This window comes from Podarcis erhardii (genome assembly GCF_964252035.2).
Source record: "Podarcis erhardii genome assembly, chromosome: 2".
NCBI lineage: Eukaryota > Metazoa > Chordata > Lepidosauria > Squamata > Lacertidae > Podarcis > Podarcis erhardii.
Window position 1 is genome coordinate 111,258,820 of NC_138498.1, and position 23,894 is coordinate 111,282,713.

Below are 23,894 nucleotides of genomic sequence, written 5' to 3' on the forward strand. Positions count from 1 at the left end.
CGGGGGGCGGCGGCGTGGCCAGCCAGCCAGCCCCGCCTCAACAGTTTCCCGCGTCGGGGTGGAGGGAGGGAGGCTGCCTCCCCCTCCTACGTCACGGCCGGTCGCGTCATCCGAGCTGGGACAGCCCCAGCCAATCTGCTGGCAGGGTGGGTGTGGCCGCGCGCACTTTAATCTCAGCGCACCTCCTTCTTCCTTGCTTCTTCCTCGGATCAGGACCGGAGAGGACTGTGCGGTCGCTGGTGCATCTCCGATTTTGCTTCCTGTTGTTGCTGCTGCTGCTGCACGAGGCTTTTTGCTTTTGTCCCTAGAGAGGCTTTTGCTTTTGGCTCCAGCAAGCCTCCCACAACTAGCTGCTCAGAGGCTCCATTAGCTGCGCGCTTCTGCTTCTCAGCTGCTGGGCTGCAGCGGGGGTTTTGTTTTTTTTTGTTTTGCTCAGCAGGCTTCTTGTACGGTTTGCCAGCGCACGTTTTATTTCAACAGTAGGGTTAGGGTTAGACTCTTCTGCAGACACCCCTTTTGCTTCTCCTCCGTGGATTTTGTGCTCCTGTTTATTTGCATTTACTGAGTGGGTGCTTTTCAGAGCGGGTGGGTTCGTTTGCTTGTTGTTTGAGCTGCGGCACCGATTGTGTGTGGCCTGATTGATTGCTCTGTCTCTGGGCTCTGTCCCTTGCCTCTAGGGGCTTTCTGCTTACTTTGGGGTTGCTTTGGAAATCTGCAGTACTCTCCTTCCTTTTTGGCTTGGAAGTTTGCATCCTGACTGTTGCCCTATTTTGTTCTGGGTTTGTTTGCCCAGTTCGGTTTCTGGTCTTTAAGGGGTGTCGCCTTCGTCGCCATTTTGATTAAGGGCAGCGTGGTCGGGGCAGTCGGTCATTTTGGGAGAGGCACGTGGCCCTGTCCCTTGTTTTGAGTAAACGGCGGGAAGCAGCTCTTTCACCAACTCCCAACTTGCTTGCTGGGATTGCTCTGTGCTTTTAGGCGCGGTTTTTTCTGTTTTTGCAAGCTTGCATATCCCCCATTCTCTTATTAAGTCTGAACTGCTTTGTTACACTTTTGTTTAGATTCATTCTGCGTTTTCACTCCTAATTTTCTGCCCAGTTTCGCTTGTCGCTCACTGGGCTGTGGAAGTCCTGGTTTATATCCCCTGCTCCATGTGCCTTTTTACTTTCTGCCCAACTGTAAAATAAAATTGATAAAAGTAATATAAACAAAATTGAAGTAGGTTAAAATCGAACTAGTAATAAGAAATAAGTAATAATAATAACTCTAGCTTTCATTTGAATACGTTTTGTCCTATTTGGAATCTGCAGTTGGTTTGGTGATTCTTGCTGATTGCTTGCCTGTTCATTTTGTGCTTATAGTTGCTGGTTAGTATGGTCAGTGCTAAGCCCAAGCCTGCTGGCTTTTTAGTGTCAACAATACTGCCTCTGACCGCCTCCTGGTGTTGTAGCCAGTGTCTAAGCAGTACTAGACAGTCCTTTTGAAGTCCCATCTGTTAAGCTTGGTGTAGGTAATACTGAGCTTGCTTGATTGTGCACAGGTGCCGCTGCCTGCCAGTGTGGCCACTATTGAGATTAGCTGATTACACTGCACTGTCCACAGATGGTGCTGGCTGCCAGCCTGCTTATGCAATATCGACCTTAGTTGACTTCTTCTGGCCCGGGTAGTGCTTGCTGCTGGCCAGTGTAGACAGTGCCGAGCCTGTTTTACAACGCTGCTTAGTGCCCTGCTTGCGTTGCTGCCGGCCTGTGTGTCCTGTCATCTGTTAGTTATTATTGAATTGTCACCATGCCCGTAAACTCCAAGCAGAAGGTGGCCGTTTCCCCTCCACGCACCAGGCGTGGGACTGTTAGGCTTCCTCCCGCCCAAGCCCCTGCTAGTCAAGGGTCTGGTTTGTTACCTCGTCAAGTTTCTCTGACTGCAATGGGAAATAGTGTTGGTGCGACTTCTGAAGTCATACCCCCTACCCAGACTGACGTAATGCCCGCATCAAGACCCAATCACACCTTCATACGTTTCATTGAGGGGCTCGAAGGCTTGGTCCACAGTTTCAAAGCTCGGGCACTGAACCAATCACACGCCTTGTCCTCGACCCAGTGTCATGTGGTGGGATCTTCGTCAGCTTTTCCTGGCTTTTCACCTTACCAACCCCCTTCAACCCAGGCATCGCCTGCGGGTTTTTTGCCAACTTCTCCATGCCATACCTATTCTCACCCGCCTCCAGTACAATTGACGCCAGAGCTTCCTAGCGTGTCATCCGTTTTGTTTAACCAGTCCTCGACCACATCTGCTAGTGTATTTCAGGGTGCCCAAGTGGCCAGCCATCCTGTGGCTGCAATAGCACAGTCTCAAGGTGCTGCTGCTGCTGCAACGGTGCAGGGGCCAAGTGGCTCAGGGGTTTCGGTTGCAGTAGCTGAAAAGCGGAAGAGGGGGCCTGGTCAGGATCAGAATGCTGGGCCTAAGTCTCCAGCAAAGAAGTGCAAAAGGAGGCGTAGTGGTAAAGGAAAGAAGAAAAGGCACAAGGACGACTCTGATGATGATGAGTCAGGCACATCAAGTTCAGATGATAGCGATGCCTCACTTGGTTGTTATTGGGGTGAAGGAGAGGATTTGGGGGCCCTCCCATACTGGTGCTTGGAGCGGAGAGCCAACTCCCACCGCAAACGGTTTGGGGGAACTCTAGAGTGGAAGGACGGGGCTTTGGTCAAACAGGTAAACACTACAGATGATGTTCCTGGTAATGTTCCTGGCTATCATTTGAGCACAAAATTGCGGGCAAAAATTCTGAACGGGGAATATGTGGACATATTCAAATTAGTGCCGACATGGATTGCGATGCGTAGGGGAAAGTTGAAGTGCCGGAATGGGGCACCTCGGGTCGAGAGATCCTTCGCCAATTGGCTTGAGGGTTTCCATGTTTTTATGGGAGTGGTATCCATGGCCTATCCTAAGCGGGCGTGGCATCTTATCAACTACCTCAAAATTGTAAGGGAGGTGTATGCACTGGCGGGAGAAGATGCCGCAATTGCTTATGACACAGAATTTCGCCGGAACGCTTCCCACCTATCCAACACCAGATGGGATCAGCTGGATCAGCCATTATGGTTTGAGATTGTGTATTTGGAAAATAACAACAAACCGCAGGAGGCTAGCAGGCATCCTAAATTCGCCTCCAAGCATAATCCTCATCTCAAAGTCTGCTGGGATTTCAACGATGGGACTTGCCAACGGGCGAACTGCAAATTTCCCCATAAATGTGAGAGGTGCCTCGGTGCTCACCCCCGCATTTCTTGTAACTGGGGTTAAGCAGCACTTTCGGGGGGCTGAGGGTTTCATGCTCGGGGAGCCCCCAGCGCAGCCCCAAAATCGGGCATGCAAGGCATACATGAACAATAGTTGCTTCTTGCTTGCAAGCCTCCCCATTAAACTCGATTCACTCAAACAATTACTTGATGAATACTCAAATCCCGAGGCGACTTAATACATTTGGGACAGTTTTTTTGTAAATAATTTTTATTAATTTTCAATTAGAGGCATTCCAATTAATAATAAATCAAATTGAATCTTGCCACATTAAAACACAAACAATAAAACCAATATTACAATCTGAATTAAATAATTTCGAGGGAGCTTCCCATGTTCTGGATGTCAGGAGAAATGTTCCTGCATTTATTTCTTTTGTTTTTTTCCAGCTTCATAAATCCAACCTTACCCCATTATTTTATGCAGTCCTAGTGTGTGACTCTCGTGTCCATTAAATCCATATTTCTATTCTAACGCAGGAGGCAATACCTTCTGTTTTTGTTGTAGGCAATACCTTCTGTTGTTGTTGTTGTTGTTGTTGTGTGTGTGTACACACACACACACACACACACACATTTGCATAGTGCTCTCTGTGGCCCCATCTTTGATTTTCCGAGGTATCTCCCAGGCTTTGGGCTCTGTTCCCACTTTTCTCAACAGATGCCAACCCTCCTTTTGATAAGATTTATGGCACAGCTGTCTTTAGGTCTTTCAGACTTCTAAAGAGTTAGTATTCCAAATATAAATTAACGTCCATAGAAAAGCAATGCCGTGGGATATATTTCACTAATTGTTTGGTGAATGTTTAGCTTAGCTCATCTAAGGATGCACGCCCGCTTCCCCGGGCCCTAGGGAAGCAAGCCAAATCAAAATTTCACATTTGCATTCACATTACACCATATAAGGAAAAGGAAATCCATGCAACCAAATGCAGTTTTTTAATGTGAAATATTCCCCAATTGTGTCCAAATGTCCTAAGGCCCCCCCTCGGGGGGTGGGGGAGGCTGTTTCTTTTTCTCCTATGCCATAGCCACCATTTTTTTTCAGCCCGAGCCTCTTCATATCTGATCTTATTTTGCCTGTTCTAATTGGGGCTCTCCGCTGAGAGCAACACAGCTTAAATTCTGAATTCCTTTATTGTGAGGTTTGGAAAGTCATTATTAGCAAATGTAGAAAAAGATATAGGTGCTCACCTCACAATGAAGCAGCACAATGAATGTCCTTTTCAAATCAAAGCTCTGGCATCCAGTGACTGATTTAATTAGCAAGGGTTTTTTATCTCCTCCTTTCCAGAACACACCTGTTTCTTGGTCCAAATTTTAATGATTTTAGGAAACAGGGCTCTCCCCCACTCATGGCGATGACTCTGGAGCGTTGCCAGCCTCATCCAGCATCCCTTCTGTAGCGAGCAGCAGCTATCGGATGAACTGCGGGTAACAGCCAGTCCCCCCCTACCCTGGGGTGGGGGTCAGCAGGGATTATTACCCCTGAAAATATGCACAGTTGGGGTCTGCTGTTCTGGGAAAGCAGCCAGCAGCCATGGCAGGAAACCGGACATTTGGGATGGTTTCAATCAGGGCTTCCAAATTCCTGTTTCCTTTCCCCTTAGCTCCAAGGATCCACCAAATTAAAAACTGGTGTATTTCTATTATGCACGATTTAACATTTAACTCTGTTTCTTTCAGGTGGTGCAGGGGCTCTCAGATGTAGCTTCTGGGCTGCCTCCACCTTCCCCGAAGGTAGCCAGGCTGAATAGTTGCTGGGGTTAGGGAAGGTGGAGGCAGCCCGGAAACTGCACCACCTGAAGGCAGCCAGGCATTCCCTGGCTGCGTGCAAGCAGGAGTGGGGGCAGGAATCTCTCAGCTGGGAAGAGGGGAGGCTTAGCTCCCCAGCTGAGCATTCAAAATTAAAACAGAAACTTTCCAGAAAACCAGAAAGCCTGCTAAATTGCAACTTGTGAAAAAGCAGCAACACAACAAATTTAAAAAAGCAAACCAACAGCAAATGAATCAAAATCACAAGAAAACATAAAACACTGACCTAAACCTGATTCTAATTCTTACCCTAACGCTAACCCAGTCCTAAAATTAACCCGAACCCAGAAATGTTCTGGTTAGATTTTCCGATTGACCCAGTACATAGGTACTTTTATCAGTGAACTGCTAAATTTGGTAATGTGCAGCAGAGGCTCTTTGTCTTTGCCTCGTGGTTTGACTGAATTTCCGTCTGTTGTGCAGCTGGCACATGGAGTGTGTTTGCGCTATAAACTTTCAATCCCTGAACCATTTGTGTTTAGGCAAGTCTAAACCAACCTGCAGAATCTCATTTTTCCCTTCCTTTCTGTAGATGCTATTTATTCTGGAATGCTTCCAAATGCTAATTGTGTGCATGTTTGTGTGGAAAACCCACACCTACTACAAAGCTATGAGCAGAGCAATTCTAGCCACGCCTACTCAGCTCTTACTCCCAGGGAAGTAAGGGTAGTGACGGTTGGTGCATTTACAAAGATAACAGCAACGGTTTTTCTTCGACAGCAGCTGTGCCTCAGCGCCTGTACATTTTCCCCCCAGGCTACCGCTGCTCTTTCCCCCTGCTTTTATACCTTTCTTTTAAATGTGTAGGAACCGTTCATCATGGTTTTCACGTGTTTCTCATTTTAGGATTGCAGCTGTTTTTTCTTTTTTAATGATATTTGCATCCCACTTTTCCAACAACAAATGTTGAACTCCAAGGAGTTTTCAATAACTGCATTAAAAAACAAACAACCCTTGCAGTTGCTATAATATCAAGCGTTGTGCTTCCCCGGCCCCCGTTTTTTTCCTTCCAGTGGCTGCAGCAGCAGCAGCTACAACAAAGGCACCAGGACACATTCCTGGAGTTTTACGACCGGAGTTTTCTGACTGGAGTTTTCTGACAGGAGAGACCCAACTCTTCGCGACTCCCAGGATGAGTGATGCTGTGGTAGAATGTCGTGGATTCTGTGGCATTTTGCTCATTGCGCCGATTTGTTTGGCTACTCGGAGAGCAACTGCTTCAACAGCTGGCTGCTAACGTTTAGATCAGTTTCCATGTGTTTCAAAATTGAAAATTTAGATTGTTGCAATGCCCCTTACAAGCTTGCCCCAGACTGCTAGCTGCCAATGGACTTGAGCTACTATTGAAGTACCTCTGCTGTTCAGCCAATAGGTTTTCACATCGTGACAGGAACTTGGAGGAAAGAGTAAAGTGGCCCACCCCGGAAAACGTGAGGAGCAGGAGGAGCGCCACGTGCTCTTCATTGAGAGGTAAGGTTTTCTGCCTTGTCCCGGAGGAAAAAATCTTTAGAACCCGATATGAACAGCTTCTAGAGTGGAAGCCGGTCTGATGGGTGGGAGACATAATCATAAAATTGTAGAGTTGGAAGGGACCCCGAGGGTCATCTAGTCCAGCCCCCCCTGCAATGCAGGAATCTCATTTAAAGCATCCAGGACAGGTGGCCATCCAACCTCTGCTTAAATGAAGAAGAGGTAAGGAGACTGAGGAGGCGGGAATTGGGAAGCCGCATAAATGCTTGCTTCTGGAGCGTGGATCTTGGCTGTCTGTGTGGGGTGTGGAATAAAGGAGTTCTGGAAAGACGGGAAAATGCTGTTCTGAATTCAGGCCGGGGGGGGCTCCCCTCACCACTTGGGCAGGAGGCTTTTGTGTAGCCTCTGTCTGTCAGGGAGTGGGCAGAGGAGGAATGGGCGAGACCGCCTCCCCAGCCTGACTCTTCCAGAGGAGAAGAAGAAGAAGACAGCTTAGATTTACAACAGGGGTTTGAGGGAGGTCACAGCTTAATGGCAAAGGAGGCGGGAAAATGCTGTGCTGAATTTAGGCGGGGGGCTCCCCTCACTTGGGGAGGAGGCTTTTGCCTAGCTTCTATCATACAATTGTTTTTACTTTATTAAGGGGCCAGATGGAGGGGGGGAGGGGAAACAACTGTACATGTGTGTGTATAGAGGTCGCCCCAGCACATGGCAAGAATCTGTGACCGGCATCGCTATGTTAACTCCTTGGGAGAACCCAGAATTGTTAGGGACTGAAGAGCCTGTGAATAATTCTGTGGAAGTATTTAGGTGTCTTTGGGCAAATTCACAGAAGTTCATTGGATTATGGTAAATTATGCTCCTCTGCTGAACAAGAATGGTTGTATTATCAGTAATGTTGCGTGTGTGAATGGGCACTGTTAATGTAATTCTCACTGCTTGCGCTTCACAACGTTTCATTTCTTCCTGACCAAGCTGCTTACAGTCTTCCTCTCCCCTCTCGTGTGCTTGCGCATGAAAGCAACTTGGTATAACGGCTTCATGCATCCAATGAAGGGCACTGTATCCCATCAAAGGTTATAGCAACATTCACCTGTTAGTCACTCAGTCTAAGCAGATGGTTTTCTCGCTTCCCCTTGAAACAAAGAAAAAAGGGGCCAGGGGCTTTTGGGAAGTGATCTGTATCTGAGGGTGTGAAAACTTGGCTGTGGGTGTCACTGTGTTTTACAGGGCTTCCTTTAGCAGGAATATCTGCCCCCTAATGCTCAGAACTCCCTCCCAGAACATTTCTATTAACCCCCACCTCTAACCTGTGAATCCTTTCTCAATTTAAGCCCTTAGTTTTAATCTCTTCCTGGGTTTAGTAACTTGACTTGAGTATAGTCTTACCATCTTCTTTGGACTCAACTGCAATCAGTCAAAAAACAGTGCTTTGCATGCTTTATAAGCCTGCAAAACCAGGTGGTGCTGGAGAGCAATAATAATAATAATAATAATAATAAAAAACAAAAATAAAATAAATAAATAAATAAATAAAAACTAAGCGGTTTTTACATAGTCCCCCCCCCCTTGTTATAACAATTTAATTTCTGACTTATTTATAGCGTTTTTTTCATGTCTGTATACCCACCCTTTTCCTCCTTCCCTTCATTAACAATTGCTGCACGGTTGAAATTTAGATTGTAAACTTCTAGGGGCAGTTATCTGCCTTTTTGCATCGTTTGTTACTCTAGTCCTAGTCCTTGGTTGTTCGGTTTAGTGTGGGTTACTCATGACATTTTAAAGTGGAGACATTTATTTAACTAAATTTACTTCATTACTCTGAGGGCTTCTGTTGTGCTGAGTGTTTTCTGATGTCTCCTGTTTCTTTTGGTGTTGTTAACTGCTGTGGAGGCGAAGTGTGGTATCTGGAGAATTATTAATTAAATTATCTCTCCGTTATCAGATAGTTCTCTCTCATTGGCACCTGAGCCTTAAACAAGCAAGGCATTCAACATTTGCCACTAGGCTGTACCTCACTGGAAAGTGTTTGGAGGGCAGGAAAGGGGAATAAGATAATCCCTTGGCAGTGCTTGAACAGCACCTTGGACCCCTGGAAAGCTCTGCAAGTGAAGGGAAGGGGGAGAGATTGCTTGGGTAGGGCATTTAATGCTAAATAGAAATTGCTCGGGTGTGTGTGTGTGTGAGAGAGAGAGAGAAAAGCATGGAAAGAGAAGGAATTCCTAGGACAAGGGAGAGGGAGAGATGGATGTCTGGAGGGGACCAGCACGGATTGGTAATGAGTATACTACTTTCTCAAGTTTTGTGTTATGATATGCCCCCATGGCAGCCATTTTGTGATTCCTACCAACAGCACCTTATCAAAATTCCACATATGTCCATGCTCTAAAGAAGTTGGCAATCTGCATCCCTGCCATTAATACATACACTCGACACACCATATCAGTGGAAAATTGAGGCTGCTGGGAGCTCAGGTGGGTGGAGCAGCCCACTGCACCATCCACTCAGGGGATTGTTTGTTTATTTAAAATAATTTGCATACTGCTTTTCGTTTGATGCCCATGGTTTTTTTTTTAAAAAAACGAAATAAACAAACAACTATCCCAAAAAAGTATAACGGTAAAGCATCACATGCCTAAGGTCATTAAAAGCTGGCGTCGGTGGTCAGATATGCACATATCAGCAGATACGTTTTTAGTAATTGAGATTATTGCAAAAGAGTAGGTGCCACCAGTTTCCTTGTCACAAAATAAGAGCTTTGGAGGTTGCAGCAGGGCTAAAGGCATCCAAGAAGATCTTAGCTACAGTTCTGTAATTTATTTATATAAACATTTATATGCCATCCTCATAAAACATCAGAGCAGTGTGCAGCAACATACAAACTTTTTATACAGTTTTTTTAAAACAACAAAAGCAGTTCAATCAATCACTAAAATGACCAGCTACTCAATAAAATTTTATACAACTGCATAGGCCTGTTAGCATAAACATATCTTCAAGAGACACCTAAAAATCAAAAGTGAGGATCTCTGCCAAATCTTTCCTGTTCCACAAAATGCCCAACTTTTGCTTGAGGCTGGTGAAGCCTCTGTAATACAGGGGACAGCTAACAGGGCCTCTCTGGATGATCTCAGTGACACAAGGGTTCACGTGGTCAGCGCTTTGCACATCATCACAAGGGCATCCACTTGTTATCACATGCTGCCCTTGTGATGTTATCTGTGTTATCACATGCTGTCATTCATCTTCCTCCCGATCAGCAATCTCGCTTCTGCATTCTTTCCCAGCTGAAGCTTCTGGAGCAAGCCCAAGGGCAGCCCTTTGTTAGCAAAGCCTTCTAACCCAGATCAAGCACAAAGATGAAATGAGAGAGAGGTGAACTCAGAAAGTTTTTTCAAATCAAATTCAGTTCAGGTGAAGCTTCTCTGCTCCTCAGGAACAGGCCTTCCAAACTGTACCTCTGCCTAACTGTCATAGTCTGGAATTACATCGCCCACAAGCAAACAACCACAGATATTTTGGCTATTGAGTGGCTCCCTTGAGCAACTACATTCTTTCTGTGGTGCCCCTGCGAGGCTCAGCAGCCCAGTTATGTCACCCCTTGCCTACAGAGCCGGCAGCCTCTCACCCTTTTTCTCGTGGAGGGCTCCTTTTTCCCCCTCTCCTCTCTCCTCTCCTTGGGAGGCCTCTGGGCAGCCACTGCTGCTGTCCATGGTCCCTGAGCTGCCTCAGCTCCTGACACCAGCCCCCCTGGCCAGCCCCAGAGGCATCCTTCGCCTGGGGAGCTTGTAGCCAGGGCTGCTGTAACGAAGAGCTGTGCAAGCCTTTAGGAGGCAGAGACTCGAGAGCGTCAGAGGGAGGGAGGGAAGGAAAGATGGACAGATGCCAGTATTGAAAACCACAGCCATTTCCATTCTGGGTTTCCCCATCTGCCCAGCTAATTACTGCATGGATCCTGAAGGCTGCTTTGTCCTCAGCAGAAGCTCAGCGAAGGAACTTAACTGGGTGTGGGCACCTGCCTGCTGCTGCAGGTATCCTGGTAAGACTTTTATCCCTCTCTTGGTGTTGCTACAATTGGCAGAGTAGAATTTTTCTTGCTGGTTATTGTTGGTCAGGGACAGGAAATCGGGTCAAGAGCTTTGCAGTTTACAAGGCTAAGAAATAGCCTGAGGTGAACATCGTTGCCAGCTAAATTGCTGTTGCAAAATATACTTTTAGCCCTTTTGAGAAGGAGGGAGCTTTCCCTACCCATGGGTAGAGCATGGGTGGGGCAGCTGCCCCCTAATTAATAAAAATCAATAGAAATACATAGCAAACTGAGGTTCTGCCCCCCCCCAAATCCTGGCTACGCCTGTGCCGCTCCCCCTTTTGCAAATGCTGCTCCTCAAGTCAAGATGGATTTCTGCTTTTGATCTTTTTCTTTTCAATAATGGTTTCTGCTCCCTAGTGTTTGTTTCTATTTTTAGCTTTTCTAGCTCTGGGAATTTTCCTTGAAAGGCAAAAAATGGGCCTCCCGGTTACGCATGCAAGGACACCACATAGCAGGAAACATATTGGGTTATTAATTAAATTGGTTAGTCACTTTATCTTGCCCAAAGCAACAAAAAAATGAGTTAACATTACTGCAGAAGTGTTAAGGAGCTGGAAATTTAGAAGCCATTGAGCAAAACTCTTATTTTTTACTGTTTTTTTTTCTTGGGGAGTGGATGGGTGGAATTGGAATGTTTTTGGAAAAATGAAGAGGTATGTAAAGGTGAACATAACTCTAAACCTGATAATTTTTTACTTAACCTTTAACATATTGTTGCAACTGTTATAGTAGTACTGTACCAAAAGTAGCACATTTTATCTATAATTAAAGCTGTAGAAGTAATTAGTAGCATTGATATCAAAGGTTCCCTAAAAATTTAATTACACTACTTAACAAGGGGGGGGGGGGAAGCAAATTCAGTTTCACAAATATTCAAATTATATTTGAATGGATATTCTAATATAATTTACTGTTGGGTCTTAGTATGCTTCGCACAACACCAGTTATTTGATTGTTAATTTCCTTTTCTAAACCAGGCCAAAGAAGAAAGAATGTAATGGATAAATTTTATCAGAACAAAATATAAGCAAATTTTATATATTTATTGGCAGGAAAATTTACATTTATTTTATAACCCAGGCCAAACCAATAAGGATGGGTAGAATTTTACAGAACAAAAAATGATTAAATGAAGTTTATATTTTTTGCAAGGAAAATTTGCATGTTGGCGTTCTCTGGCAATAGAGATGCCCTTTGTATTTGAAGAACATTGCCAGCCATGCTGAACATACATTCAAATGACACACTTGTTCCTGGGATTTTTTAATACCACATACACAATATGCGTTAAATTCCAAAGTCATTTTAAAAAAACAAACTGTTACCACAATTTGCTCTGAAACCTGGTGTCAGAGCTGCCTCTAGGTCCCAGCTCACAGAGGACCAACGCTAGGCTGTGGTAATGTATAAAAGTCTTTATTGAAGTTCAGTTTCCATTTCAAAGCCACAGCGTGCAGCCCTACGTCTTAACCCCTAGATTGGCGAAGTCCCGTCTGAGTCTCCTCCCCTCTGACACCAGTTTAAGATCCTAGCCCTGCTCCACCTCTTCCGCTGCTCTCTCCTCCTCTGGGTCCTCCTGCCCGCTGGGGCATTTCCCTTTCTGGACTCTTCCGACGCTGAGTCGCTTAGCTCCTCCCCCTGCCTCCGTCAGGCTTTAGGACCCGGTTCCCAATCCTCATTCTCTGCTGTCCCGCGCTCCTGTACATTTGAACTTGCCTCTCGCGCCAACCCAGTGACCTTTCTCCTAACCGTTACACTACTTCTATCACTGCTTCCCTCTTCCGGGACACTGGCCGGATCTGACCTCCCCTCCGTCGCCCGACTCTCCGACGGAGGCGTGGTCAGCTCTGCCTCGTCTTCTCTCCCTGGTGGGGAATGCACTGGCCCCGATGCTTGGGACTCTTCCCCCCCACTCTGCTCTGGTGGGGAAGCTGGTCCTGATTTCCAACTACTGCTCTGGGAGTCCCTGCTGCCCCCTTGCTCCTGGGGCGTTCCCCCTGGGAACCCCCTGCCCCTGGCCACTGGCGCCCCCTTCTGTGAATCTTCCGATTCGCTGGAGAGGCTCATGGAATCCCTCGGACCACTGTCCTCTTCTCCTACGCTCCCCTCGGATTCTTCCCCTTCGCTCTCCATTTCCCCTCTTCCCTGTGCCTCTGCTCCTGAGCCCCTGACACCTGGTATCAGAATATATATAGATTTATAGCACAGCCCTAGTCTCTGGTATTGATGTTTCCGATGAGAGACCATCGGGGTGATGTCATCAGCAAACGTTAAGTGACATAAGAATCAGGGAACTCTGACTCATTTGCTGGCTTTTTATGGCAGAACAATTCTTTAATTGTTGGCTTTAATGGTGCTAAAATCTGGTACCCAGTCCCCAGGCAATATGCTATTGAAAAATTTATAAAGATTGTGGGGATGGGGGGGGGGTGTTTCAGAAAACTTTATAAACAATTTCTGTGAGCAAAAAGCTGGGAAGCGAGAGACAGAGCAGTGTTTTGTGTCTGTTTGAATCCAAGGATGGGAAAACAAAACCCTTTTAGGTGTTAATGCTGGGAACCCATCCACTTTTGCCTCTGGCTGTAAAGGTAAAGGGACCCCTGACTGTTAGGTCCAGTCATGGCCGACTCTGGGGTTGCGGTGCTCATCTCGCTTTACTGGCCGAGGGAGCCAGCGTACAGCTTCCAGGTCATGTGGCCAGCATGACTAATCCACTTCTGGCGAACCAGAGCAGCTCACGGAAACGCCGTTTACGTTCCCGCCGGAGAGGTACCTATTTATCTACTTGCACTTTGATGTGCTTTCGAACTGCTAGGTTGGCAGGAGCAGGGACCAAGCAACGGGAGCTCATCCTGTCGCGGGGATTCAAACCGCCGACCTTCTGATCAGCAAGTCCTAGGCTCTGTGGTTTAACCCACAGCGCCACCCGCGTCCCGTCCTGGCTATATCTATGTGTAAATAAACCGTATATCATAAAAGGCACCACAGTCTCCGCTGTGCCTCATTTCCAAAAGGAAACATGGACCTTGGATGAGGGTCTGGAAGCAATTGGGGTAGCATCTTGCAACAGTATGTTTTATTTTTTTCTAACCTGAAGGTGTCGTCAGAGGGGAATTGATCTCTTCTGCCTGGGCCCTTGGTGCTGGACAGCAATGAGAGAGGCGAAATGATAAGCCATGATGATGATACTGTAGAGAAATACAGCCTGAGAGCGCCTGAAGAGACAGAAGCTGCCCAAAGAGGCAAAAAACCCCTGGACTGGCAAACACATTTTTCCAAAATAAGAAAGACAGGTAAGTTGAAAAAGCTGCAGAGCCTCCTCGACGGCTGGTTGTGGTGTGTATGGATGTGAGCGTGTAGCCTGCAAGGCAGCTATCTTTCCCCCTGGGAATTGCCCTCCAGATGTTGCTGGACTAAAAGCCCCACTATTCCTGCCCCTGTTGGTTATGCAGTCTGGGGCTGATGGGAGTTGGGGGCCACCAGTTCTCCATGCCTAGTTTAGAAACCTGTTGGCGTTTGGCTTACATTTTGTGTGTGTGTGTCTGCCTTTCTCCCCTTCCAGTTCCCAAAAGACCAAGTTCTCGCCTGTGTAAGTTAGAAGAAAATATTAAGCAGTAAGATTGTGTTGTTTGCCGATGCCACTTCACAAAACCTGCAGCATGTGGAGCCTGTACAGGAGCTAGTCTTGTTCTCTAGAGTATCTGCTGATGCAAATGATAAATTCCTGCACCTCGTAATTCTTGCTCAATTACCCGGTCCTTTTACGTAGGACACGAACTTCTGCCAAGTCAGACCGCTGATCCACTTGGCTCAGTGGCAAGCAGTAGCCCTGCAGGGTTCAGGGCAGGAGTCTTTCCCAGGAATAATTGCAGGTGCCAGATTTGAACCAGAGACCTTTTGCATGCAAAGTCCATGCTGAACCACTGAGATACAACTCTTCCCCATGCCTCCTCCTTGTATGCAGATAATTGCCGAAAGGTTGTCATATGCCTGGGTTTCCCCAGACATTTAAAACTGGTTCTGAAATTTCCAGCCAGAAGCAATTTTCAAAGGCCAAATACTGGCAATGTCTGGAAATTTCCAAACATATGGCAGCCTCTGTGTGTGTAATGTTGATATGCTGCATTAATCAGTCTGGAATATCTGACATATGCATCTTCCTGATTTCTAATCAATGATCACGCCCTCTAAAACTAGATGGTTGTCTCTTTTCAGTTCATTGCTGAAAAATTATACACTGTTTGATTGAAAAAAACCCCTCTAAGCAATGAGAACAATTAAAAACAAGTAGTAAAAACAAGTAATTTCCTTTTAAATGTATTAATAGTTTTAAAATGTTTTCATTGGTAATGTGACTTTCTTGTAAGCTGCTTAGAGGTTCTGTACATTCTCCTTGGGGGTCTGTCTGAGCAAGAGTCATGTGGAAATTGCTGCAAGCGGCACACTGGCGTGGTTTTCTGCAGAGCTCTGGCCACATTCTTGCAGATCCTATTAGGATTTGTTTAATTGAAGTGAGCCAGTTTTTCAGATGTATTTATATACAGCTGCTGGAATGTATAAACTTGATGTATACAAGCCTCTCATGTTTGAAGGATTATCCTTACCAAGCCCTGCAAAAATATTGGCCAAAAGATTGCCTCAATCTCTCTGCTTTGGAGCAAAACCTAATTTTGAAATCTAGTATCTTTTGCATCAGTAGCTGAGAATTAGCATATAAATATATACAGTGGTACCTCAGGTTAAGTACTTAATTTGTTCCGGAGGTCCGTTCTTAAGCCGCAAACTGTTCTTAACCTGAAGCACCACTTTAGCTAATGGGGCCTCCCGCTGCTGCCGTGCCGCCGAAGCACAATTTCTGTTCTCATCCTGAAGCAAAGTTCTTAACCCGAGGTACTATTTCTGGGTTAGCGGGGTCTGTAAACTGAAGCGTATGTAACCTGAAGCGTACGTAACCCAAGGTACCACTGTACAGCATGTTAAAGGCCTTCCCTGTTTCATGGCCCTCTCCCTGTCACCCCAGATTCCAATTTTGCTTTTGCTTTTTGCAACGCTATTTCCAGGAATTAATACAAGCACTGGGCCACTCATTTGCATCTTTGCATTTCATTAGCTTTTCTGAAGTGGAAAAAAACCCTCCCACAATGATAGTATTCAGAGAGCCTTTTAAAAAGTTACTGGGAACCAGGCAGAGGGCCTTCTTGGTAGTGATGCCCACCCTGTGAAATACCCTCCCATCAGACATCAAGGAAATAAACAGCTATCTGACTTCTAGAAGACATCTGAAGGCAGATAATTTAGGGAAGTTTTTTAATGTTTGTTGTTTTGCTGTTTTTTAATAGTCTGTTGTGAAACACCCAGAGTGACAGGGGCAACCCAGTCAGATAGGCAGCATATAAATAATAAAATTAATAACTATTATTATTTTGCATCTCGAGACTTATCTATGCTTTCTCTTGTCCAGCTGCTTCCCCCTGGGTAAAACTGCTCTTTAGCGCTCAATCAGAGCAAATGGCAATTCAAACACTTTTGTTGCAAGCAGCTTAGAAACACAGAGGGGTGCCTGAAGAATAGTGAGATTAAAAGTCCCCTTGCTTGGCTTGGTTGCTTTTGTTCCCTCCATGCCCAGCATAGAAACAGAAGCAGTTGCCCATCTGGCAGTCATGGTGGTTTCTGTGCTGGGCCCCTCCCCGTCTTCCTTCCCCATGCCTAGTGCAGACGTGGTTAAGGGAAAGAGGAAGTCACCTGCCCCCATTCCAGCAGCTCACAGCTCATTTACCTGCACACAGTTCCCCTTTCCCTATAGCAACCAGATAAGTGGTTAAACAGAAGGCGGTTTTTAATATAGCTAAGCCTTTTGGTTACAAAGGATAATGAAGATTTGAATAAACTGCTGCAGCATGACAGCCAGAAAAGCAATTGGCAATGGCAGGGGAGTCCACATGAGCATAAAATGTCATCTTTGGCTACTGCAGCGTCTGGGAAGCTTTGGCTCTGCTTACTATTCAAGTTCAGTTTCTTTCTTTTTTTATAAATATTTTTTATTGCTCAATTTCCACATAACAAATTATCAAACCATATAATCACCTACATAATTTCCCCCCTTTATTCCTCCCCCCAAGACTTTCCTCAGCTCCTCTCCCCGATTTCGCTGCACATATTTTCTCTGCATATTATAAAATTGTATATATCCTTACATATCTGTCCATCATGTTATCAACAACAAATTTGTGTATGTTTATTCAAAACCTGCCAAGGAGTCCAGTTCATTTTGTTGTCTTTTTAAATAATTTGTAAAAAGTTCCCATTCTTCTTTAAAGTCACAGTTGTCCTTATCTCCCAGTTTATATGTCAGTTTATCCAGTTCTGGATAACTCATCAATTTTTCTTGCCACTCTTCTTTTGTCGGGGGTTCCTCATTCTTCCATCCTTGTGCTATCAAGACTCTTGCCGCTGTTGTAGCATACATAAATAAATTCCTTATTTTCCTTGGCAAGTCTTGTCCCACAATCCCTAACAAAAATGCTTCTGGTTTTTTTTTACAAATGTCATTTTAAACATTTTCTTCAATTCATTATATATCATTTCCCCCAAAAAAATTAATTTCTGTCCATCCTGCCTCAGATATACTGAAAAGAATTGAAGGTGAGTCACGTTGCTGAGGCCAGGGAGATGTCTTCTGCATATCCTCAGATAATTGAAGATGCATATCAGTTCTGTAGATGATCTGTGAGACCAGTTGAATTCTTCAGCTATAGGTAAAAGATTGCTTTTTCTGAGTAAATGTCTTATTTTGGAAAGTGTCTATCTCTGTTTCCCTTCTTGCTATTCCTAGTAGCAATCAGTTCTTGCCCCCAAAGAATGAACCCCAGAATCGCCTGCCCAGTTTAACATCCACTTTGTGGATGAGCTGGATGAGGCCATCTGTGAGGTGAGGCCCCCAAGTCTTCCTGTGGGGAGGGGGAGGGGGAGGGGCTGTCACTCATATTTCAGTAAGAATTTGACTGGGTGTCCAAAGGTTGCTGGCTAATGTGTTCCAGCCCCAAATTAAAAGAATTCTTTGAGAATAATTTAGATAAAGATACAGAAATATGTATGGTATGGGAGGCAAGTAAAGCATATATAAGAGGTTACTTTATACAACATTTCGTGACTTAAAAAAGAGAGACAGGAGAACATACAAAAAGATTCTGTGTGAAATTAGACAAAAAGAAAAAGAGCTGGGAAAATCTCCAACAAATACAAATATTACCTGTCATATTATGATGCTGCAGAAATAACTGTGCTAGCAACACAGGAGATAGAAGCAAAATTGAAATATACCAACTCCAAATTCCCGAATGCCAAAAAGAAATAAGTATTGCAGTAATATCAACGAGTTCTGGTATTAGCAACCCAGTTCACCATGGGGGTTTTAGTTTATTGTGTGTGTGTTGATGTGGCTACATGTGAAACACGCCTTGTAGGTGAGATTTGTGTTCTTCTTCCTTAGTATGGTAAATCAAGACCATTATTTGTGTGTGCTCATTTCCTTTCAGGGGATCACCCTAATTATTGCTGTAAAAGAATCATGCCTAAGCGTACCATCTTAATTGCATCCATCACCCTCATTCTCCTCCTCATCACCATCCCTGTTCTTGCTATCCTGAGAGGTGAGTTTTCTGCCTGTTTTCTGAGTGTTTTCTTCTAGGTCTGTCCCAGTCATGACCTCTGTCTGCCACCAGCACTTTGGCTTCTAATGGCCAGTTCACACTTAGCAGCAGCAGTTAGGAAAACAGCTGCTTTTGGCTGAATCCATATTATCCATGCCCTTGCCTATCTCTCTGGGACTTTGGTTCTGTTTAGGGAAGTTTTTAATGTTCGATGTTGTATCTTGTATTTAATATTCTGTTGGGAGTCACCCAGATTGGCTGGGGAAACCCAGCCAGATGGGCGGGGTATAAATAATAAATTATTATTATATTATTACTTTGGAGGGGATCTTTCCCAGCCCGACCTGAAGATGCCAGAGATTGAACCCAAGACCGTCAGCATGCAAAGCAGATGCTCTTCCACTGAACAACAAAGCTCCCCCAAGTTGTGTGATTCCTCTACTGCTACTTCCCTTTCCTCTCTCCAAGATGCATCTGAATCCAGGAGCCACAAGAGCTACTTATTGGTTCCTTCTTTGCCCTCCCTCCAAGCCAGACAGGAGCCAATGTTATGTGCAGATCCCAGTTCAGAGCAGAACATACTCTCTCTTGCAGGGGGGAAATCCAACCAGACTTGCCTTGATGTGAATAATTGTGCTGTTTTGGGACCAGCGTGCCCAGCTGGCTGGGTTGGCTATGAAGGGAAGTGTTACTTTTTCTCAGAAGAAGAAAGAAACTGGACTTCTGCCCAGAGCTTTTGCAGTTTCCAGGGCTCTTCTCTGGCTGTGATTCAGAGTGAGCTGGAAAAGGTGAGACCAACAAATGTATAAATGTTTTGAGAATTATCTCCTGCACAGCACCAAGGATGAGCTATCCTTATGGAAATATAAAGAGAATCTGTGACGTAACTTGGCTTTGTCATAACTTGATGCAAACAAAAATAATAAAAAAATTCTCCAGGAGCACATTAGAGACCAACTAAGTGTGTTTTTAGTATAAGCTTTCGTGTGCATGCACACTTCAGATATGCACACGAAAGCTTATACAGTGGTACCTCAGGTTACAGATGCTTCAGGTTACATACGCTTCAGGTTACAGACCCCACTAACCCAGAAATATTACCTCGGGTTAAGAACTTTGCTTCAGGATAAGAACAGAAATCGTGCTCCAGCGGCGCGGTGGCAGCAGGAGGCCCCATTAGCTAAAGTGGTGCTTCAGGTTAAGAACAGTTTCAGGTTAAGAACGGACCTCCAGAATGAATTAAGTACTTAACCCAAGGTACCACTGTACCAAGAACAAACTTAGTTGGTCTCTAAGGTGCTACTGGACAATTTATTTTCATTATTTTCATTTTTATTTCTATTTCAACTGCATCAGACCAACACAGCTATCTACCTGAATCTTGATGTAAACAAATGATCCATCTTACTCTTCCTTCAGCCACTTTCCTATCCTCCTTGAACCTCCTTCCTCCCTTTTCAGCAAAGCTTTCCTTCTGGTATCTAAGCCTCACTTTCTTTGCATCTCCAGTCTCACTGCCCAGGTCTCTGTTGGAAGTTTGTTCTCCTCCCACAATTGGCATTATTTGAGGTGGAAGACTCATTTGGAGGCATTGCTCTAAGCTGTTTGTGTGTTTTCAACCAAGGTGTTCATGCTCCGGTTCAAGGGCGAAGCTGACCATTGGATTGGCCTCTGGAAGGACTTCAATGATACCTGGATATGGGCAGATGGGTCAGAATACAGTAACACGTGAGTCCTTGGTCTTCTCTGAATTGGGACTAAAGAGGAACCATGCTGGGAACAGTGAGTTGATCCCAAACCTGAATCTAACCAAAAATCACTCCAGAATGTGAACTTCAAGGAATCAGAATTGCACTCAAACCTCTCAGTAACTTTCCTGATATGTTGGGGTTTCTCACCTCTGACCATACACACAGAAACCATCCACACTGCCGACAAACTCCAGCTAAGGCTCTTGAGCTACCTCTGGTGTGGAGAAAGTGGAAGATGATGATGATGATGATGATGATGATGATGATGATGGTACCAATAATAAATATGTTATTTATACCCCGCCCATCTGGCATGGTTTCCCTATCCAACCTGGGTGGCTCCCTACAGAATATTAAAACATCAAACATTAAAAACTTCCCTAAACAGGGCTGCCTTCAGATGTCTTCTAAACGTCAGGTAGTTCTTTTATTTCCTTGACATCTGATGGGAGGGCGTTGCACAGGGCGGGCGCCACTACTGAGAAGGCCCTCTGCCTGGTTCCCTGTAACCTCACTTCTCGCAGCGAGGCAACCACCAGAAGGCCCTTGGCGCTGGACCTCAGTGTCCAGACTGAACGCTGGGCATGGAGATGCTCCTGCAAGGAGAAATTCTTGTTCTCCCACTCTCATAATTCTTAAGGTCAATCAATTAAGCTGAAAGGTGGGGGATTTACAAAATATGGAATCCACTCCCGCAAGACAGACAGCTTTAGCAGGGAATTAGGAACTGAGGGAACTGAGGCAGCGTAGCTTTGAATACAAGTTGCTGTGGAACAATCATTGGAGAAGGTTCTAGTAAAAACGTAAGTATTTTATTCTTTTTCAGTAACCAGTGAAGAGAAAGGAAACAATACAAAATATCAAGTACAGATCATCCGTCTTACAACCAGAGCACAAAACTACACAGGGTGAAGCTTATCTGTGGATCAGATCTCTCCATAATGTTAAAGGTGGTTTCATTAGGGATGCATAAGCCATATACTCTCACACTTTCTTAATCTGCTATCTAACAATCCTGCCAAGCTGTGCCAAACTCCAGTAGCACTGTCTCCCAGACTGGTAAGCCAGTCATGTAACACAAGCCCCAAATCAATGGATTCCAGAAAGGAGATTCCAACCAAAACTCAGGAAGAACCTTCTGGCAGTAAGAGCTGTCCGACAGTCAAATGGGCTCCCTTGGGAGGTGGTGGTTTCTCCTTTATTGGAGGTTTTTAAATAGAGGTTGGATGGCCACTTGCCAAAGGTTCTTTAGCTGTGATGAACACAATGGGGTTTTCTTCTGAGTAGACATGTGTACAGGATTGCACCATAAGTCTCTGAGCTGCAGAGTTATGAAATACTGATGATCTGGAACTAAGTTCCTATTTCTAATGCATCTGATTCTTGGCTACATAGTTCATGACACTCTCCCACCCATACAAGACAGAGCAGCCAACCTGGCTTGCCCATCTCACCTTTCCTCCTTGTGTTGCAGGTTGGTGGTGAAAGGAAGCGAAAACTGTGCCTATCTAAGCAAGGAGTTTGTCATTGCCTCCCGTTGCCACATACCGATAAAGTGGATCTGCAGTCACCCTGATGTGTATATGAGGAATGTAAACTCTACAGCAGGAAAAGTCATATGCCAAGAGGAATTATAGTAATTCCCAGGGATGTAAGAAATCAGCAATTTCCATTCTGGCCCATTTTAATCACAATCAGCACTATTTCCATTCCGCTGCAATTTGATTTCTTTCTAATCTACAATATTAACCTCACTGTCTACTATTTAACATTGTTTGTGCAACTTGCATTCATTTCTGTGTAAAGGAAGCATCAAAACAATGTAAGACAGTATTTAATGACATACCATTTGTGGACATCAAGAAGGCAACAACAATCAGGTGAACAAATACAGATTGTATTCACTTGATTCTCTGACCACAGAGCTGCCACCATTTCTGCTTGCTTTTCTGTTTTTGTCACAATTCTCTGACATCTCTAGGTAAGCCTTTCCATTGTATGACCTAGATACTGTTTCTAGAAGGAAAGGCAGCAAATTGTATGTATGGAAACAATTTTACACCAAAGCTGGTGTGTGACAGGAGACTACAGATAGGAGTGCTCAACTCTGACGCTTGTTCACAGCTTCATACAAAACCTCAAAGGATCTGAACTAGGCTTCAGTGCCTGCACACTTTCAACCTGATCTTTGCACAACCATCAGCTAGAAACTTGTCTTACTTTATAATGAATCTTGAAATCTGTCACCAAGAAAAATCATAAGCAGAGGCATTGGTCTTCTACATTGAACCTAGCCATTTGCTAACTAAGTGGAGAGGGCGCAAGTTGATGATTTGTGGATTTAAACCATTGTGCCAGGAATCCATCAATTGTTTCTTCTATTTCAGATTGTTAATAGAGTTCCGAATAGGACCACATTTCCTTGGAAATAACCCTGAGGACACGAGTCAATATCTGTGCAGCATGTGTAAATTTCAGTTTGGTGTTATCTAGATTCAAGGCTTTTAAAAATGTATTTATTTATGTATCATAAAATTTTTGAAAATTAGCCAAATTGATTCTTTTTGTAAAAGATCTTTTAAGAAGTTATGTAAATGCCTTCTTATTTTTATTTTTAATTTTTATCTGCATTTTTTATACAAAAACAAAAGAAAAACAACTTATCCCACACCCCCTTCCCTCCATCCCTCAGTCGTACCACTTTGATATCAATCTCAACATACAAATAAATGTCTGATAGCTTCCCTCCCACTCTTTTCTTGGTTTCTCTACTTTTCTGCTAAATAGCGTATTCCAAATTGTTAATCTTCAACGTTCTTTCTCTGTTAAATGCTTTTATTTATGTTGATTTCTATTCTGCTGGATTTACTCAAGACCTGCTGGGTTATTTACTTGTTGTTGTTTAGTCATTTAGTCGTGTCCGACTCTTCGTGACCCCGTGGACCACACCACTGCCAGGCACTTGTTACTTATTTATACTGGTTCTTAAAATATTCAATAAACGTTTTCCAATCCTCCTTATATTCTTGGTCATTTTTTCTCCCTTGCCCTGTTCTTTATGCCTGCCAATTCAGCATATTCAAGCATTTTAAATTGCCACTTTTCCTTGGTGGGTACCATACTCATTCTCCACCTTTGTGCCAATCAGATTCTAGCCGCAGTGGTGGCATATAATAATCAATTATTTTGTTTCTTAGGGACTTCTGTTGTTACCATTCCCAAAAGGAATGCATTTTGGGGAAGGTTATTTTGATATATCTTTTAAAATTCATTATAATTTCCCAGAATTCCCAGATTCCTTTGCAGGACCACCACATGTGGAAAAAGGATCCCTCTACTTCATTGCATTTCCAACATTTACCTTTTTCTTTTTAAAACATGTTCGCTAGTTTGGCAGGTGTTAAATATCACCTGTGGGTCATTTTCGTCATATTTTCCCGCAGTGCACAACATGTCGTGAATTTACTATCCATAAATATCATACCGTATTTTTTGTCCTATAGGATGCACTTTTTCCCCTCCAAAAATGAAGGGAAAATGTGTGTGCGTCCTATGGGGCGAATGCAGGCTTTCGCTGAAGCCTGGAGAGCGAGAGGGGTCAGTGCGCACCCGACTCCTCTCGCTCTCCAGGCTTCAGGAAGCTCTCCACAAGCCTTGGGAGCCTGCGAGAGTTCCCACCGGGTTCCGACGGCTTGCGCAGAGCTGCCTGCACCCCGAAGCCCAGGTGCGCTGAGCAGTTGTGCCCGGGCTTCGGGTAGCTCTGCGCAAGCCGCGGGAGCCCTCCCACGGCTTGCGCAGAGCTGCCTCTTATCCCGAAGCC

The 23,894-nt window shown here is 44.7% G+C and overlaps 1 protein-coding gene across 4 annotated transcripts in view; it reads left to right on the forward strand.

The window, feature by feature from the left end:
• LOC309337200 (C-type lectin domain family 2 member B-like) overlaps positions 1-23,095 on the forward strand; it is a gene marked incomplete at its 5' end in the record, with an annotated part of 88,968 nt that extends 65,873 nt beyond the window's left edge. Inside the window, 5 exons of one of the 4 annotated variants that reach the window (XM_081853939.1) lie at positions 10,474-10,623; positions 18,210-18,323; positions 18,918-19,111; positions 19,948-20,051; positions 22,462-23,095. In XM_081853939.1, coding sequence (XP_081710065.1) covers positions 10,533-10,623; positions 18,210-18,323; positions 18,918-19,111; positions 19,948-20,051; positions 22,462-22,567 — 609 coding nt within the window. In that variant the 3' untranslated portion in view covers positions 22,568-23,095. Of the gene's footprint in view, positions 1-10,473; positions 10,624-13,840; positions 13,968-18,209; positions 18,324-18,917; positions 19,112-19,947; positions 20,052-21,548 lie in introns of those variants that run through there. The other 3 variants (XM_081853937.1, XM_081853938.1, XM_081853940.1) reach the window with 3 other exon arrangements.
• Between the last annotated feature and the right edge of the window lie 799 nt (positions 23,096-23,894).